At 39.8% G+C, this 19,657-nt stretch overlaps 1 protein-coding gene across 15 annotated transcripts in view; it reads left to right on the forward strand.

The window, feature by feature from the left end:
• MEGF11 (multiple EGF like domains 11) overlaps window positions 1-19,657 on the forward strand; it is a 598,735-nt gene that overhangs the window by 477,050 nt on the left and 102,028 nt on the right. For all 15 annotated transcript variants that reach the window (XM_077263274.1, XM_077263279.1, XM_077263284.1 and 12 more), the window contains exons 11-13: window positions 5,395-5,515; window positions 9,678-9,841; window positions 9,940-10,042. In XM_077263274.1, the coding sequence (XP_077119389.1) occupies window positions 5,395-5,515; window positions 9,678-9,841; window positions 9,940-10,042 (388 nt within the window). The remainder of the gene's footprint in view (window positions 1-5,394; window positions 5,516-9,677; window positions 9,842-9,939; window positions 10,043-19,657) is intronic.

Raw genomic sequence — 19,657 nt, forward strand, 5'->3', positions numbered from 1 at the left:
CTGTTTCATGGTTGAAATTGTAACTTTTTTGATGACAGCTTTGTATCTTTGCTTTTCATCATCTGACAAAGTCAAACTCAAAAGACAAAAGAAACAAATAAAACTTGTACTATTGCGCATGCTACAACCTTGGCAAGTAATACAAATGACCCAGGAGTTAACACTCTCATCTAAATGTCTCTATCGGGTCAGCAATCTGTTTTTACAGGGGAAAAAAATCAATATGATGTAGATTTAGTATTAGAACAGAATTGTGCGTTTCTGAAACCCTCTCTGATCTGAGCTGAATCATTTATAACGTACGTTTCTGATATGTCCTCCAGGGGTTCAGCTTGTGCTGAAACACCAGAAAGCAAGAAATACTGGAAAGATTATTAATCTTTTTACAGCTGAGGAAATGTATGGGAGTTCTGGAGTTATTACATGATATCTGGGATCTCGTACAATGTCTAAGATAGCTTTCCTGCCACGACTGGCGCTCTGATACATGAAGCCACTACTATATATAGAATCAGTTCTCTGATTTGTGCTGTGAAGACGCTTTTGATTCAATGTGTGAATGTAAGAAAAATTTTTTAGGAGGAATAATTGGTAGCTAGTACTTGAAGCAACTAAATGGCTACTGTATAACAGTTTGCCAAGACTGTAGACAGTCTGATTGTCTATCTTCGCCCTTGCACCTCTAGAAGGTAGTTTTGTATGAACTTGCTGCTCTTTTTGCCCTTCCAGGTACATGGCACAGCCTGTGCAGAATCCTTATGGATACTAAACTGCCCACTTCCTTGGTTTGATAATAATCTCCTTGGGAGTAATTAGCCGCAACCCTGAGAGCTCACACACCTCATTAGAGAGGGGATTAGAGTAGTGTAAGGAGAGAATCACAAGTCTGCATTATACTAGAGGGAGACTATCAACATAGCTCTGGATGAAAGGCGCAATAACTTTCCCATATGATTAATATAATGGACTAATGAAGAAATACATTTTAATAATGCACACATAAGCATATGTATTTCAAGAATTTCTATACAGGCTATGGTATGGAGAGCTAGAGAATGTACAGTAGTCTTAGAGGACTCGTCGCCAGGTCAAAAGTGGCTAGTTTTTGTTCTCATTTTATTCCCCCTGGTCCCGTGAGTATTCTATTTTTTGTTTCTTTTTTTTTTTTAATTCGCCATATGTATCCATAAATGTGGGCCTTTTTATTTACTGCTAATTTTATGGTCTTTATCATGGAATGGTAACAATGCAGAACAGCTTGAAGACATGCCTCAAGGAATACTGTAAGCCACACCTACTTAGTAAAACCATAAACAATAGCACAACATGCCCCCAAGGAATACTGTGAGACACACCCACTTGGTAATACCATAACCCTTAGCACGACATGTTCCCAAGGAATACTGTGAGCCACACCCACTTGTAAAACCATAAACATTAGCACGACATGCCCCCAAGGAATACTGTGAGCCACACCCACTTGGTAAAACCATAAGCCTTAGCACAACATGCCCCCAAAGAATACTGTGAGCCACACCCACTTGATAAAACCATAAACATTATCAAGACATGTCCCCAAGGAATACTGTGAGCCACACCCACTTGGTAAACCATAAACATTAGCATAACATGCCCCCAAGGAATAGTGTGAGCCACACCCACTTGGAAAGCCATAAACATTAGCACAACATGCCCCCAAGGAATACTGTGAGCCACACCCACTTGTAAACCATAAACATTAGCAAGACATGTCCCCAAGGAATACTGTGAGCCACACCCACTTAGTAAAACCATAAACATTAGCACGACATGCCCCCAAGGAATACTGTGAGCCACACCCACTTTGTAAAACCATAAGCCTTAGCACAACATGCCCCCAAGGAATACTGTGAGCCACACCCACTTGATAAAACCATAAACATTAGCAAGACATGTTCCCAAGGAATACTGTGAGCCACACCCACTTGGTAAACCATAAACATTAGCACAACATGCCCCCAAGGAATAGTGTGAGCCACACCCACTTGGAAAGCCATAAACATTAGCACAACATGCCCCCAAGGAATACTGTGAGCCACACCCACTTAGTAAAACCATAAACATTAGCACGAAATAAAAAGGAACCATATGCCTGATCTGTTAAAAAAAACCTTGAATACTCAACTGAGTGCCAGTGATAAAATAGGAGCATAATCGGGCCACTTTTGTCCTGTTACAGGTCCACTTTTAGGTGCATTTACATCTGTCGACAGCTGCCATTAAAGAACCAAGCTGATTGGTGGGTGTTTAATAGACTGTTTATTTCGACCTATCATAATTCTATTCTCATAGAATGATAATTAATTTGATGGTTCTGTGCACACAAGATATCAGCGTTATTGGCACCACCTCTCCATGTGCTGCTGATAACTCTAGGATTTTAATGCCGCCATGAGTGGTCCAATCAGCTGACAAGTGAGTGTTTTGCTCAGTCATTGGGTGTTTGCTGGCATGTTGCGACACGTCGATAATCGGTAAATGACAATTTTAACGAACGCCTCAAAATTGTTAAAATAGATAGATTCAATTTGTAGATTCGGGGAGATTTACTAAATTAAAGTACTCCAGAATTCTGCTCAAATTGAGCCAAAATTCTGCTGTAAGTACTATGTGTTACTTTATTATTAGGGGTAATAAGGCCACCTGCACATGTTGAGTATTTGATTAGTTTTTTACCTCAATATTTGCCAAAAGCAGGAGTGGGTAAAAAATTCCTTATTGGTGCACGTGTTTCTATTATACTTTTCCTCTGACCATTCCACTCATGGTTTTGGCTCACAAATACTGCGGTAACTCGCCAAATAAATCAATGTGTGCGCGTGGCCTAAGAGCTTTAGACAGTTTGTGCAACTCTATGTGGTATATGGCTAAGTGTGTTAGTTAAATATACCAAATGTATCAATGGTGGGCTCCAGTTTTATAGCTTAAAAAGCATTTTTAAAGTAAGTCAACCAAGTTAGACTTGTGCAGTGCAGAGTTGCACCAAATTTCTCAGCCTGCATAAGCCATTGTGATACATATTGTGCATTTTAAGACTGTGTAGCCTAAAAGTTTACTTGTGTCAACTAAAGATGAGTGAAACCGAACTTAAAAGTTCGGTGCTAAACACCGAACACAGACTTCTCCTGGAAGTCCGTTGCAATGTTCGGAGGTCCAGGGATGAGAGAGAACTTTCCAACTCAAAAGTTCAGGTCCCCATTGTTTTCAAAGGAGTTCTGATTCAACTTCAGGTACAGTTCTGGTACCTGAACCGACCTTTAGAATAAAGTTTGGGTCGGGTACCAGAACCTGAACTTTCCCGGGTCCGCTCATCCCTAGTCTCAACTATTAAACCTCAATCAGATATCCTTGAAACATCGTCCTATTACACATCGTGATGCATGGACTGGCTGTAGCTTTTCTGACCCAAACTTGATAGCCTCAAAAGCGTACATGAAGCTGTTGAGTTTGGATGGTGAGACCTGCGGCCAGTCCATACATCACGGTCCCCACGCGGAACATGTTTCACTGTCATCTGAATGAGACTTTACACATAATGTCCCACTGTTTCCAAATGTATTCTTGTTTCTTGGTATAAGGAGTGATCCCTTGGTGTAAATGGGCTTCAGTCTATGTCATCAGTAGCTGCTCAATTATTGAAAGCTGTTAGTAGGATCTATGTGAAGTATATAGTGCAGTCATTGGTCACTTTTTTTACAATTCCAGAAAATTCTGAAGGTGGATTAAAATGACTGTCTTAGCATACGAACAGTAGATAAAAGTACCACTCTGGGTCGGAATGCTCACTTAGGCATGCCTCTATAGCTCAATATTAATATTTACATTATCTGCTATAGTTCTGTGCAGAACAGTTGTTTTCATTCTGCCACGGTTTTGTTAGTGGGATTACAACTGTAATGGATCACAGTTTCCATGATTTATCTCAGACAATGCCTATAGTTACTGCTACCTGCATGTAGAGCTGTTATTAATCTAACAGCCTTATCTTCCACCTTGTTCCCAGCCAATGAAAAATATTCAGGCTATTCAAAGGGAATCTCAATATATTACTTCTGTGAACCACTGAATTTCCATACACCCATGAAAAACAAACTTTAAATTAAAAAATATTAATGTATTTAACCTATGCACTGTCCATTATACCAATAAATCCAGTGTGACCAGATCATCACTAACAAAGAAAATACAATAGACCATGACCTTCAGCAGATCAATAACTCTTTTGTCTTTATTCATTAGAAAATTTCAATATGATGTATGAGTTTATGACTTGTACAATGTTGCTGAACCTGTTGGCGTTATATAGGTGATACTTGTGATCTGTGATGTCATATTTATGCATAGGTGGAAATATTAATATATACATGTATTTGCAGTCATACTTGGACACTAACCAAAGGTATTTCCTAAATGACAAACACTTGACTGTAAGACATTGCTTGGTCCCTGAAGCTCGTAGTTTCTAGAGTTCATATAACTAGGAGCTGAAAAATTCAGTGGCGGTAGAAGTCATTGGATTTTCAGAGTAGATATTTGGGACAATTTGAAGAAAGAGCTGGAATTGTGCTCAAGGGGACATCCTCCTCTAAGGCCAGAAGCTCTGATCCAGCGTATTCTTTGGGTCTTTGTGAATTCGCTGACAGGAGGAAATTTGTGTCTCTTCAGCATCTTCCTCCGTTAGGTCACACTCCTAATCAGGTTCAAAATGTTAATTATTGCGTCTGCCGGAATAATTGGGGACAGTTTCTCAGCTTGTGATTGTCATCTAGTAAAGAAGTACAGTGTTCTCCATGTTCGAAGACAGTCGTTCTCCAATTAGAACCCAAACGGTGCATTGAAAAATTACCTATAAATTTATTTCCCAAAAGGTAAAGTAGTCAAATAAGTAAAGTTACCATGCCACAAGACTACATTCATGATGACTGAGAGAAATGGCAATGTGCCAGTAGGAGGAAAAGAAGGATTTGCTGAAAATACAAGGGTATTACAATATTTTAGTATGGGAGTTAATTCAGTCGGATGCCTAAGTCTGCAGTAATTCCTACAAGACTCCTTCTCCATTACTGATGACTGCACTGTGTGATTAATGGCCTTGAACTTTAAACCGAGGCCTGAAATGTATCTTCTTTTATTCTACTCACTTTTAATGATCTCCAGGAGACAACTGTTTTGTGGCATTTTAGCTAAAACACATTATTGTACAGAGAAGAGCATGGACCTACTATACATTACATGACAAATTACTGCCACCGCATAAGGATCCTCGATCATCCTGTATGAATTGCAGTGCCGTGTGCTTCTAATATAGATTCTTGACCACTCACCCTAATTACACTTATTGTGTTGTCATTTCAGGGACAGGACTGTTCTTTGCTGTGTTCTGCTGGAACATTTGGAACTGACTGCTTGTCAATGTGTAACTGCAAGAATGGTGCTGCCTGCTCCCCAGTGGACGGGTCTTGTATGTGCAGAGAAGGTAATGCCGTCCGACACAGTTTCTTCAGTGTTTGCACATTTATTACAATCTCTTCATACATATGCCAAGAATCCTACTCTAATGGTTTTTTTTATAAAATGTATTTATGGATATAATAACCAAATATTTCATCAGATGTTAAAAATATAAAAAAAGGTGTAGTTTGTGTAGTTATCCCAGCATTCTCCAAAACTACAACACGCATTTACATTTTTTTAAAAGTATAGTGCATTAACCCGTTCCCTACAAACTTAGGAAATAGGATAACCCCTCACTAGAGATGATGAAATGTTTTGAAATTTCAATTCTCCTGGTTTGTCAATATATATATATATATATATATATATATATATATATATATAATTATTTTTTTTTGCAGCTAAATGATTCAGTGTGAATTGCTATACTACAGAGCTTCCAATTTAGCTGAAAAGACATGTATGTAGCAGTCTGAGGACTATTAAATCCCTTTTTAGCGCTTAGCCTTTCACAGCTTTAGTAATGTCAGTGATCTCACCATAGAAACAGATGGTGAACGGTATTAACAAACAGCCCATTTAATAACACAGTGCTCTGGCAGATTTTATTAATTTATTTTAAAAGGTCCAAAAATTATCCCTCATAGTCATTTTTTGATCACACTGACCATTCTATGCAGAAAACTCAGTCTGACAGTGTTTTTGTCAGAGGTAACATCATTCCTCTGAGATAAGTGATGTGCGATACAGTTGAAACTAGAAGTTTACAGACACTATATAAAAAGACACATCTGCACATTTTTCTCTTTTTAGGTCAATTAGGATTACCATAATTATTAATATTTGCCAAATGCCAGAATAATGAGACAGAGAGAGAATGTTTTAAGGCATTTTTATTACTTACTGCAAAGTAGTATTGATACCATTGCGCTTAAACTGAATGACTTGGGTCAAACGTTTGGGATCTCCTTCCACATGCTTCTCACAATAGTTGGTTGGAATTTGGGCCCATTCCTCCTGACAAAACTGGTGTAACTGATCCAGGTTTGTAGGTCGCCTTGCTTGCACCTGCCTTTTTAGCTTTGCCCATAAATTTTCAGTAGGATAGAGATCAGGGCTTTGTGATGGCCGCTCCAAAACATTGACTTTGTTATCCTTAAGCCACTTTGTTAGCATTTTGGCAGTATGCTTCGGGTCATTGTCCATTTGAAAGACCCATTTCCGCTCAAGCTTTAACTTCCTGGCTGATGTCTTGAGATGTTGTTTCAGTATTGCCACATAATCTTCTTTTCTCATGATGCCATCTATTTTGTGAAGTGCACCAGTCCCTCCTGCAGCAAAACAACCCCACAACATGATGCTGCCACCCCCATGTTTCACAGTTGGGATGGTGTTCTTAGGCTTCCAAGCATCTTTCTTTTTCCTCCAAACGTAACGATGGCCATTTTACCCAAAAAGTTAAATTTTAGTTTCATCAGACCACAGGACATGTCTCCAAAAATTAAGGTATTTGTTCCTGTGTGCATTTGCAAACATTAATCTGGCTTTTTTATGTTTCTTTTGGAGTAATGGCTTCATCCCAGCAGAGTGGGCTTTCAGCCCATGTTGATGCAGTACTCGTTTCACTGTGGATATTGACACAATCTTACCAGCTTCCACCATCATCTTTATATGGTCTTTTGCTTTTGTCCTTGAGTTGATATGCACATGTCAGACCAAAGCACCTTCATCTCTGGGACACAGAACCTGTCTCCTTCCTGAGTGGTATGATGGCTGGACATTCCCATATTGTTTGTACTTGCGTATAATTGTTTGTGCAGATAAATGAGGCACCTTCAGGCATCTTGAAATTGCACCCAAGGATGAGCCAGACTTGTGCAAGTCCACAATTCTCTTATCTTGGCTGATTTCTTGCGACATTCCAATGATGCTACACAAAGAAACGGTGTGTTCAGGTGTGCATTAAAATACATCCACAGGTGTGCCACTAATTAACTCAGATGTTGCCAAAAAAACTATCAGAAGCTTCCAAACACATGACATCATCATGTGGGCGGTCCAGAATTGTTTAAAGGCATAGTAATCTTTGTGTATTTTATCTTTTGACTTTGCAGTAAGTAATGAAAATCCCTTAAAACATTCTCTCTCTCTCAGTATTATGGCATTTGGCAAATAATTATTATTTTACTCCTAAGTGACTTAAAACTGGAAAGATTTATTCTGATTTCATGTCTGATATTGAGAAAAACATGCACATGTGTCTTTTTATATAGTGTATGGCAACTTCTGGTTTCGACTGTATATTCTGTAACGTCCTCCGTTTCCTCCCGCTAATATGTTTGCCATAGGCAAAGAAGGTCAACTGTGGACTACTTCCAGGATGGCTGGTGCCAGTGATGGTCCTTTTGATTTTGTTTTCCAAATTCTTAGCTGTGGTGTGCTATTTTTTCCCTTTTACATTATTCGTTCATTGACATTGCGACTTTTTCTTTTACCTTACATTTTGCACAACACTGAAATTAACTTTTGATAATTTTTTTTTCGAATGCAATTATTCAAACACTTGCCAAAGAGGATGTAACAAAAAATGCTAGGAAGTTAGGTACACTTACAGAAAGCAAAATATGGCAGCAGGCTGCAGTGTAGTTGTTAAATATGTGTGGTTGTCAAATTGGCCTAGTAAAACAGGTATGCAAAAACAGACATGCACCCTTAAAATGTCTGTTGAAAAAACACAGTTAAATGTCTATATTTGAAAAAAAATCTATTTTTTATTTTTAACAAAATTCAATCCTTTATCCAAAAATGATGAGATAAAAAATGTTAGGCAGTTACGCGTCCAAAATCTGCACTAGAGTGCTGTATTGGAGTGGTGTCTATAGATGTAAAATCCAACTAGTAAAGCAGATGATCAAAAGAAATTGCTTGCAACATGCATCCTTTGTGGCCATTTTAAGTACAGCATGAGCAATTGCAGATGGTATCAGTTTGCATCCACTGGAAAACAGGTCCTTAATCTGTCAACCGTTTTTTGCTATGCAATATGAGAGCTGCATAATATAGGGCAAGATAGAATGACCAGTGCTGTATCACTTACTGGGCTGCTTGGTGAAGTTTTGATAGAATCCCTGTTTTCTCTACTGTAGATGTAGCAGTGCTTAGAATGCTGAGCTCTGTATAACCCTGCCCACACCCCTGATTGGCAGCTTCCTGTGTACACTGTTACATTGTCAGCAAGCTGCCAATCAGTGGTGGGGCGGGGTTATACTCATTAGCTGGACTGCTATCCACGTGAGACCTAGTCTGGCAGTGGTAATCTCCTGTTGATAAAATGCTTGTTATATTTAAACTTTAACACACAGCCTAGTAAGCGACACATCCCTAGAATCAGGCTCTCTTGCTCTATGTTATGCTGCACTTAGATTAAATTACAAAAACCTGCTGACAGAGTCCCTTAATAGCACCATAAATTAGTAATAAATGAAGACCCTGACACCATGTGTCTATGTATACTAGACCACTGCACCATGAAAGGCATCAACTATCACAAGAAAGAAGTTTAAGAGAAATGGCCAAGATAAAACCATGTTTATTAATGTACCTATAATAAAATATAATATGTAGATATTTATATAGAGAAAACAGAAAATCACAAGACTCAGACATATAGGAGGGGTACACACCTGGGGAAAAATACATGCACCCGAAAAGTTCAATGTGATAGATACTAAAATTGCAGGGGGCACATTTTTTATCCGGGTGGTTTTCTTTTTCCCACCCTATTTGACTGTACTCAGCGATGTTGTGTTGCCCATATACTAATCTATGTATTTTATTTTAGATGCATTAATAATAAATGTAATTCATGATGGTACTGTGAACACAGCCTATGTTAAGGTGGTTATCTACGAATATAAATTAAGTATTACTTACCTATTTAATCCTACACCACCCAAGTGCTGCCACTCCACCACAATACAGCAGTTGGAAAGTAATGCCTACTTTTATATGCTACCATTTCCTGTCCTTAGCTCATTTTTGAAAACTCGCGGACTGTCCCTTTAAATATTAGGATAATTTTAATACACGTATTGTTTTGTTATAGAGAAGATAATTATTTTATGTTATGTTTATTTGGTATGGTAGAATTAGAGAATCCATCTTTTTTATATGTCTTTATTCAGGTTGGCAAGGAACAGACTGTTCCATCCCCTGTTCCAGTGGTACTTGGGGTCTAAACTGCAATCAGACGTGTCACTGTCTGAATGATGCCTCCTGCAGTCCAGTGGATGGCAGCTGCATGTGTGCCGCAGGCTGGATGGGTGAAATCTGTGACCAGCCGTGTCCGGTAAAGCATCAGATCTTTTATTAGGTGCATGCACTCCAATGTAGATTGTCCTGTCATTCATTCATTTACTTTTACTGACTTTTTTGCTTTTTGAATAGGAGGGGATGTATGGTCTGGACTGTATAGAACATTGTGACTGCAGTCATGCAGACGGATGTGACCCTGTCACCGGCCACTGTCACTGCCTGGCAGGGTATACAGGTATGTGCTCTTTCAATAGCCTAGCTGTCACGTGGAACCAGTATTATTTACTGTACTTTGTTTAATCTATGTCCAGGGATCAAAAATAACTACCTTTATGACTTTGGTGATACCGGCCCGCCGTCTAATGTGTATAGGGGTGTCCTGACTCTCCCCGATGGCAGATGTTGAAGAAAAAAATATTAAATGCTCGATTTTGTTCTCATAGGAGATAAGTGTCCGCCAGAGATTTCTGGCAGCGGCTTGCTCCACTCTTCCCATAGAGAACACATGCATGTATATTGGGGAGGTTGGAAGGAATGATCATTTAACTGACTTCTAAAGAATCCAGAAACACGTGATATGTGAATGATGTTAGCAGGTGTTTTCATAGCCGCATTTTGATACGCTTTAGACTTTGTTTAATGCACCTTTCAAGTAACATTAGGCATAGAAAATGCACTAAAATTAAAAAGGGAATTATTTAGAAGAAGTGAAAAATGTCTGCCTCCATGATCAATACTTTATCTTCTGTATCTCCAGTTATAAGAACCTCCAGAGACATATGCATACATACTGTGTGTGTAAATGATATTCGCAACCCTTTTATAGACCACAGATTGCACTGTACGACTAACGCACCTTCACAGGAACAGTTAACAGGGAAAATGCACAAAAAATAGCTCCCATGTTAATGTCATCTGATTCCAGTCTGTTTCATATTACAATTAAAACAGAAAAAAATAAAGATATGTACCCTATGTGTCCCGATAGCTCAGCCATGCCCCACTCCTTGATCTCACTATCCTGCACCTGGCTGCAGCAGGAGCCTCCCCCCTCTGCTCTATATTAAGCCTCGCCCCTTGACAAATTCTACTCCTTAAGGGCCCCATATTAATGTCAGCTGAGCCAGACGTTATAGTCGGGTTCGACCAACAGTCGTATGTCCTTGGGAACCCTAGCCACTTGATCACTGGTGAAGATGTTGATCGGACATGTCCAATTTCCTACTGCTCTCCCAGAGATTAGCCATTGCCTGACCTGTGTGGAATGGCTTTATCATAGGGAATAGAAGAGCACTCAGATCAAGATAGCTGTCGGCTGAACTATCGGCTGAATCATCCTTCCGCAAACAATAATCTGTAGTGTACGGCCTGTTTTATTCATTACCCAGAAGAAAATTGTACAGATCAGCAGGAAATTAAGGCTCCCATACATATTAGACTAATGTCGGCTGAACCCACCAGTACTGATGGGTTTGGCAGACGGTCTAATATGTGTGGGGGTGCCGGCCGACTAATGGTCAAGGGAGATGTTGATCGCGCATGTCTGATTTCGGACTCCCGATCGCATGGTTGTCCTGTAGATAAGCCTCCGGCTGACATGACATTCGGCGGCTTTCTCATAGAGAACACAGAAGCGAAGCGTCGTTCTCTGCACGATGTCAGCAAGACTATATGTTTATCAGTCTGCAGGATTTCTTGCATATTCTTGAAACAGTGAGAGCAAGATGAACATCAGTTCACTTATATAATTAATCTATAGGTTTATTGCTCCTTTAAGAAGGTTTGTGGCCAGTCTGGCTGCTGACGTGGAGTGAGCACTGCAGTATATTTTGTATGACTGCTTGCCTCCACGTGGCTGTGTATTTGACTTCATAATATTGAAGCACAGCTGAGGGCTAAGCGGCGTTGTGCAGTAAATTAAATAGATATTATCATCTTAACAAACACACAGCTCTCCGTCTGCTTGGTACTGATTGGTGTGGAAGCCGGAGGCAAGAAGGCATGTGCGCGGGGAGATTACTGACCTCGGGGATGATGAAGATGGGAGGTGGTGAAGTCTGAGGAGCGGGCACCTGAACTGCTCAAGTCTCATGAATTCATAGAGAAGGAGCTATTACTTTCAGTCCGTGTGGGAACATAGAGGCCTGAAACCTTTTAATGTGTCAGGTTCTCAGTGGCAAAAACTGAGTTCCTATATGAAAGATATACAGTTGTCTGAAAAAGTGTTTGCCCCTTCCTGATTTCCTATTATTTCGCATGTTTATCACACTAAAATGTTACAGTTCACAAAACAAATTTAAATATTAGATAAAGATAACACATGTAAACACAAAATGCAGTTTTTAAATGATGGTCTTTATTATTAAGGGACAAAGAAATGCAATCCTACAGGGCCCTGTGTGAAAAGGTGATAGACCCCTAAACTTAATAACTGGTTGGGCCACCCTTAGCAGCAACTGCAGTCAAGTATTTGCATTAACTGGTAATGAGTCTTTTACAACGAGGAATTTTGGCCCACTCATATTTGAAGAATTGTTGTAATTCAGCCACATTGATGGGTTTCTGTCCATGACTCGCCTTTTTAAGGTCATGCCACAGCATCTCAATCGGATTAAAGTCAGGACTTTGACTAGACCTCTCCAAAGTCTTAATTTTGTTTTTCTTAAGCCATTTAAAGGAGGACTTGCTAGTGTGTTTTGGATCATTGTCCTGCTGCACAAACCAACTGAGCTTCATTTTGAGGTCACAAACAGAAGGCCGGACATTCTCCTTCAGGATTTTTTGGTAGATAGCAGAATTTATGGTTCCATTTACCACAGCAAGTCTTCCAGGTCCTGAAGCATCAAAACTGCCTGAGACCATCACACTACCACTACCATATTTTACTTTTGGTATGATGTTCCTTTTCCGAAATGCTGTGTTACTTCCACGTCAGATGTAATGGGACATACAACTTCCAAAAAGTTTAACTTTTGTCTCAGCAGTCCACAGAGTATTCTCCCAAAAGTCTAGGAGATCATTAAGATGTTTTCTGGCAAAACTGAGATGAGCCTTTATGTTCATATTGCTCAGCAGTGGTTTTCTTCTTTAAACTCTGCCATTTTTGCCCTGTCTCTTTTTTATGGTGCAGTCATGAACACTGACCTTAACTGAGGCAAGTGATTCCTGCAGTTCTTTGGATGTTGTTGTGGGGTCTTTTGTGACCTCTTGGATGAGTCGTACCTGTTCTCTTGGAGTAATTTTGGTCGGCAGCCACGCCTAGGAAGGTTCACCACTGGTTTATGTTTTCGCCATTTGTGGATAATTGCTCTTACTGTGGTTTGCTGGAGTCCCAAAGCTTTAGAAATGGCTTTATAGCCTTTTCCAGACTGATAGATCTCAATTACTTTGTTTCTCACTTGTTTCTGAATTTCTTTGTATCGCGGTATGAGGTCTAGCTTTTGAGGGTCTCATGGTCTGTTTCACTTTGTCAGGCAGGTCCTATTTAAGTGATTTCTTGATTGAGAACAGGTGTGGCAGTGAATTTTAACTCGGCTGCCCAAATATGTGATAAACCACAGTTAATTTATGTTTTAAGTGAGGGCAATCACTTTTTAACACTGGGCCCCTGTAGGTTTGGATCTCTCTTTCCTTTAATAATAAAGACCTTCATAGAAAAACTGCATTTTGCATTTAGTTGTGTTATCGTTGTCTAATATTTAAATATGTTTGGTGATCTGAAACATTTAAGTGTAACAAATAAGCAAAAGAATAGGAAATCAGGAAGATGGCAAACACCTTTTCACATAACTGTATAATAGGTACTGTGCCTGACATGTAGTAAAAAAGAAACCAATATGTTGCTATGGCGTGTCATGAATGTCCATGCTCAGTAAGAGCCACCGCTCACCATTTTATATACATAGCACTGCTCAAAATTTAACAAAATAGAAACAAAACCGATGGTGTAGCCCCGTGATAACTAATGGAGGCTAATGAGGACATCTGCTTGTCAAGCAATGAAGATGGATAATGGTTATGAATCTGATTGTTCAAAGTAGTGGAGTTGCATGATGATCTGTCATGACAGACTCCAAACTGATGGGTTCAGGGGTCAGTTTGAAGAGTATCCTTTATAACAACAGATTTTAGTTCAATTACTGAATGTTCCTCACAGTAGGTGAAAGGTTTATCATAAATTGATGGACAATTATTGAGGGTCCCTTATGCTCTGCAGAGGAATTCTAGGAAGAATTTAAAAAGTTCAGAATCAGATATCTTGTCTTAAATGTGATGTGTCATTGGATTTTATAATACAAACAGCATTCATTACTAAATAGAACTCTTGGATTTGATATGGATAATGTGCTCACTTTGAAGTTCCGTGTCAGAAAATCTGTATAATCAGTTATGAAAGTTTCTCTCTGCCCACCACAGATCCGGTGGCTCAGTGGTTAGCACTGCAGCCTAGCAGCACTGGAGTCCTGGGTTCAAGTCCCACCAAAGACATAATCTGCTAGAAGTTTGTATGTTCTCCCTGTGTTTGCATGGGTTTCCTCTGGGTTCTCCGGTTTCCTCCCACATTCCAAAGACATACTGATAGGGAATTAAGATTATGAGCCCCGTCGGGGACAGCGATGATAATGTGTGCAAACTGTAAAGCGCTGCAGAATATGTTAGCGCTATAAAAAAAAATAATAAAGATTATTATCCTCAGTGTCTCTCCTTGCTGAGATCTCACACTGCTTAGTTCAAGCTGCGGGAGGAGGTTGAATATATTTAGACTCATGAGCTATTTAATTCTATAGCTGGACTCAGAAACTGCTCATTTTAATATTGGCATTATATGGTTGTTCTGACTTGGATTTTCAAAATACGATCCAAGAGATCTATCAGATAATGTAGATAGCTGAAATGTGACATCTGGTAACAGATCCATTATAATGAGCAAAACTAAAATATACAGATACATGTTAAAAAAAAAAAAGGTAGAACAACCTCTCTAATAATTGTTTTGTCGTTCACATTTCCTCCTAATAAATGAATCGGTTGGTCTATCGTGAAGAATTGTTCCCTACCTTCCCTAATGCTGCTGTTTAGCTCAAGCTTCTTCTATCTCCACCATACAAGCCATTATTTATATAAAGCTATTCTTAGCAGTGATTCTTTCCCTGCCTGGTATCTGATTGTGTTTTTCTATCTAACAGTCTGACCGCGTTCTGGCAGTACATAGACTAATTGTGCTCATAGAATAGACACGGCTACACCATTGTTCAGACAGAGAATGAAGCAGGTTAGGTAGTTGTATGTGAAGACTTTGTCACTCTTCTGGTCTACCTAGGCGTGAGCACAGTGACAGAAGGACTGGTGATGCAGCTCCGAGTGTCGATAAGGTTCCTCCGAGCCAAGCAGATGTAAGAGTTTGGTCACATCAGACCTGTCACTCACTCACAAAGCTGTGCCTTGCCTGCCCTTCAGCTCCATTAATGCAGGACTACAGATAATCCCAGCTCCCACAAGGCTTGGTCCATGGGCTTAAAGAAACAGCTTCTTCCTTTACTGTGCTGATGAACTAGTACTGCCTCAGTGCAAAGTTTTGACACCTTTTATACAATGGAGCTGTCAGTGGGAGCCTCTGGGGATTGGAGATAGCAGCTAATTATACTAGATGGATGTGTCTGTGCATCTTGCGATAGACCTGTCTGTCTGACTCTTTTCTTCTTCTAAATGTCTTCATAATCTTCGTTTCCATCACTCCTGCCTTTCCAAGACTCAAGTTCGCCAAACAGAATATTTTTAAGGAAATGCACATAGCCTTTTATGCCAGTGATTATTCCTTGTGTACTGTAATGTTTGTAAAACAAAGGAGACGATGCTTGGAAGTAACGTGAGACTCCTCCAAGGTTAGAAAAGAATAGACCTGCACTTTCTCTTGGAATGCACACAATGCACTTTGCCCTCTATATAATAAAAATCGTAATATGAACGTATAATATAATATTTGGCTGCCTGAAGAAACAGAGATAATACAGTTCAAGCAAGGTCATCCAGAGACAGCAATTTAAGAATATGCAAAATTGTCGAGGGCTAGATAAGACGGCTAGGCACTGCAGGATTACGGCTACCCCCGGATTATCCTCCTTCATGATTGGACGCTAGTTTTGGTTGCCACTCTCTGGGACTAGAGATAAGTCTCCAGAATGTTCGCTTTCATTTTTTCACAAGACTTAATTTGTACAAAGCTGATAAGGAATAGTACTTCCGCCTGTGCTCAAAAATCCTCACAGGGGTGAAAGAACTTTGAAATCTTCAACCTGCAGGCAGGCGGAAAAGTTTTAGCAATAACAGCAATTTGGTCTTGGCACAATGACTGCTCCCAGCTATGCTCAATACATACATAGAGGAGTGGGGACCACCAACAAAAATATAAATTCCTAGTTCACAAGAGCCTTCCACCCTTCACCCTCATGTTTAATGAGGGCCTTACATTTGTTTGTCCATCTTTACCACAAAAGGGCAACATGATGTTCACCATTGTTTGCTACACTTGTGATGTCTGGTGAGAGGAGTCTACTTTAACCACCCATAGGGTAAGGAAATGAAGCCAAACAAATTTGACACCTACCTATTCATGGGTTAGGCTTCATTCACATATCAGAGTTTGTAATCCATCTTCTGTCTGTTTTTTTTTTTAGTGTACAGCACATAGCCATATTAAATTTCACTTAATTTTGCAGATCAAGGGTCCACGCAAAAAACTGAGACATGTCCTGTCTTGGTCCAATTTGCAGGCCAATCTCCCCCATTTAAGGGAATGAATGAATAGGCCACTGAAAGACGACCAGGAGATTGAAGAAATGGGTCTTTATTGACAACGCTTTTTGGAGTTCTTCTGACACATTTGGTTGTCCCCTTTCTTCAATCTCCTGGAAACCTTTCCTTTATAGACTTGGCAGAACCCAAACCGTTGCTCCTTTCAACTGCCTCTACTATCAAGTTTCGTGCCTGACCTTGTCAGGTTCAGTGGGTGGAGCAGCAGCCATGTCCTCACCAGTTTCCAAGCCTAATGCAGGCGTAGCTAGAGACGCACCTCATCTATAGACTACCAACAAACGAACCAAACGGTGCATGTACGTCTCATTAAATATAACTTTTATTGAAATAATTAATGCACAATAAAAACAGGAATTAAAAACAGGGTAACCCAATGGATGACAACATGGATAAATACTTGTTCTTTAGAATAATATATAGTTAAATAATAAACCTTCCCGAAACAAGTTGCTAATAAATAGCAATGTATAATGTATTCTACAGAGCATACAAATGAGAGTGCATATGTATAAGGCTGTCAAAATATGATCTTAATATAATACTTACATGTTGCAGTGTGCCAGATGGTAAAAAACGCGTGTATTCACCCTAGCTGGGTGAATGAAAATGGTCTGCTTTTTATACACATGCAAAACGTACGTTGAATGAGACGATAGAGGAATGTTCACATCTGGATTGCTGTGCTTCTAGATTTATATAAATCTTTACACATAGTAGTAGTGCAAAAGTGGATATGTAGTTTATTACTTGAGTTTGTTGTTTAGTCTTCAGAAAGGAGCCTGTGTGGCTGTGAAATACATCAACTAATTAACTACACATCTACTTTTGCACTACAGGTGCTTCTCACAAAATTAGAATATCATCAAAAAGTTAATTTACTTCAGTTCTTCAATACAAAAAGTGAAACTCATATATTATATGGAGTCATTACAAACACAGTGATCTATTTGAAGTGCTTTTTTCTGTTAATGTTGATGATTATGGCTTACAGCCAATGAAAACCCAAAAGTCATGATGTCAGTAAATTAGAATACTTTAACACCAGTTTGAAAAATTATTTTAAAATCCGAAATGTTGGTCTACTGAAATGTATGTTTAGTAAATGCACTTAATACTTGGTCGGGACTCGTTTTGCATCAATTACTGCATCAATGCGGCGAGGCATGGAGGTGATCAGCCTGTGGCACTGCTGAGGTGTTATGGAAGCCCAGGTTGCTTTGATTGCAGCCTTCGGCTCGTCTGCATTGTTGGGTCTGGTGTCTCTCATCTTCCTCTTGACAATACTCCATAGATTCTCTATGGGGTTAAGGTCAGGTGAGTTTGCTGGCCAATCAAGCACAGTGATACTGTTGTTTGTAAACCAGGTATTGGTACTTTTGGCCGTGTGAACCGGTGCCAAGTCCTGCTGGAGAATGAAATTTCCATCTCCAAAAAGCTTGTCAGCAGAGGGAAGCAAGAAGTGCTCTAAAATTTCCCGGTAGAAGGGTGATCTGACTTTGGTCTTGATAAAACACAGTGGACCTACACCAGCAGATGACATGGCTCCCCAAACCATCACTGATTGTGGAAACTTCACACTAGACCTCAAGCAGCTTGGATTGTTGCCTCTCCACTCTTCCTCCAGACTCTGGGACCTTAATTTCCAAATGAAATGCAAAATTTACTTCCATTTGAAAACAACACCTTGGACCACAGAGCAGCAGTCCAGTTCTATTTCTCTTTGGCCCAGATAAGACGCTTCTGGCGTTGTCTATTGGTCATGAGTGGCTTGACACAAGGAATGCGATACTTGTAGCACATGTTCTGGATACGTCTGTGTGTGGTGGCTCTTAAAACAATGACTCCAGCAGCAGTCCACTCCTTGTGGCTTACCCTCCTTGTGAAGTGTGTCAATGACTGCGTTCTAGACATCTGTCAAGTCATCAGTCTTCCCCATGATTGTGGAGCCTATTGAAACAGACAAAGGGACCTTTTTAAATGCTTTGGAAGCCTTTGCAGGTGTTTTTTGTTAATTATTCTAATTTACTGAGATAATGACTTTTGGGATTTCATTGGCTGTAAGCCATAATCAGCAACATTAACAAAAATAAACACTTGAAATAGATCCCTCTGTTTATAATGACTATATGAGTTTCAATTTTTGTGTTGAATAATTGAAATAAATTAACTTTTTGATGATATTCTAATTTTGTGAGAAGCACCTGTATATGTGTAGATTTATCAAAATCCAGCAGCCCAGCAATCCATCCGTGAACATTGCTCTATTGTCTCCAATATTTTGCTGAGGATAAACCTCTTGCACACGGAGCAGCAGCAGCTGATATCAACACGCTTTTAGGGGAGTTGTACCTGTCACAACCAATACAAGTGAGTACAATCCCACCTTTTTTCCCCATGCTTTAACAATATGCGCATTGTCCCTGTTTCAGCACGTATTCGGAAGTGGGAATGATGCCTTTATTGGAGCTGCCTATGTAGGGCATATGGCGTTGGCTGTCGTTACAAGCTAAATCACCAGTCTCCCCCCAACCTTTAGTTGGTCAATACAATTATCTTGGGATACTGATCCATGTATCAATACAATCATAGTGATTGATCTGTGTTAGTTATTGCTGATTGCTTAGCAGAGTTTCCAGAAGGTAGAGTGATGTTTCAGTCTGGGTTGCCGCCACGTTCAGCATGTGAAGGGTGGAAGACTTTGTGAGCTCTCGGTAAATTCCCTGGGTCTGCAATATTTTTGCATTAACTCAGGACGGTTTGCACAAAATCAGCAAGTAGCGCAAGTGAGGAAAACGACTCAGAGCCTGTGTAATGATTTTCACTCACTCGCAGTAATCCTTAAACTTTCAGCTGCCGAGCAGATTGAAGCCTCAGTAATTACAATGCGGTACCTGTTCTGCTCAGATGAGGAGGGGGCGCATCTCCTGAGTAACACGTTAATCCACTCTCTGCCTGAGGTCTCTCCCCCTGTGTTTATCCCATTATGCAGAGGAGCGTGGGCCTGTGAGATAAAGCTAGCAAATGCTGCAACACATTG

This window comes from Ranitomeya variabilis, chromosome 5, assembly GCF_051348905.1.
Source record: "Ranitomeya variabilis isolate aRanVar5 chromosome 5, aRanVar5.hap1, whole genome shotgun sequence".
NCBI lineage: Eukaryota > Metazoa > Chordata > Amphibia > Anura > Dendrobatidae > Ranitomeya > Ranitomeya variabilis.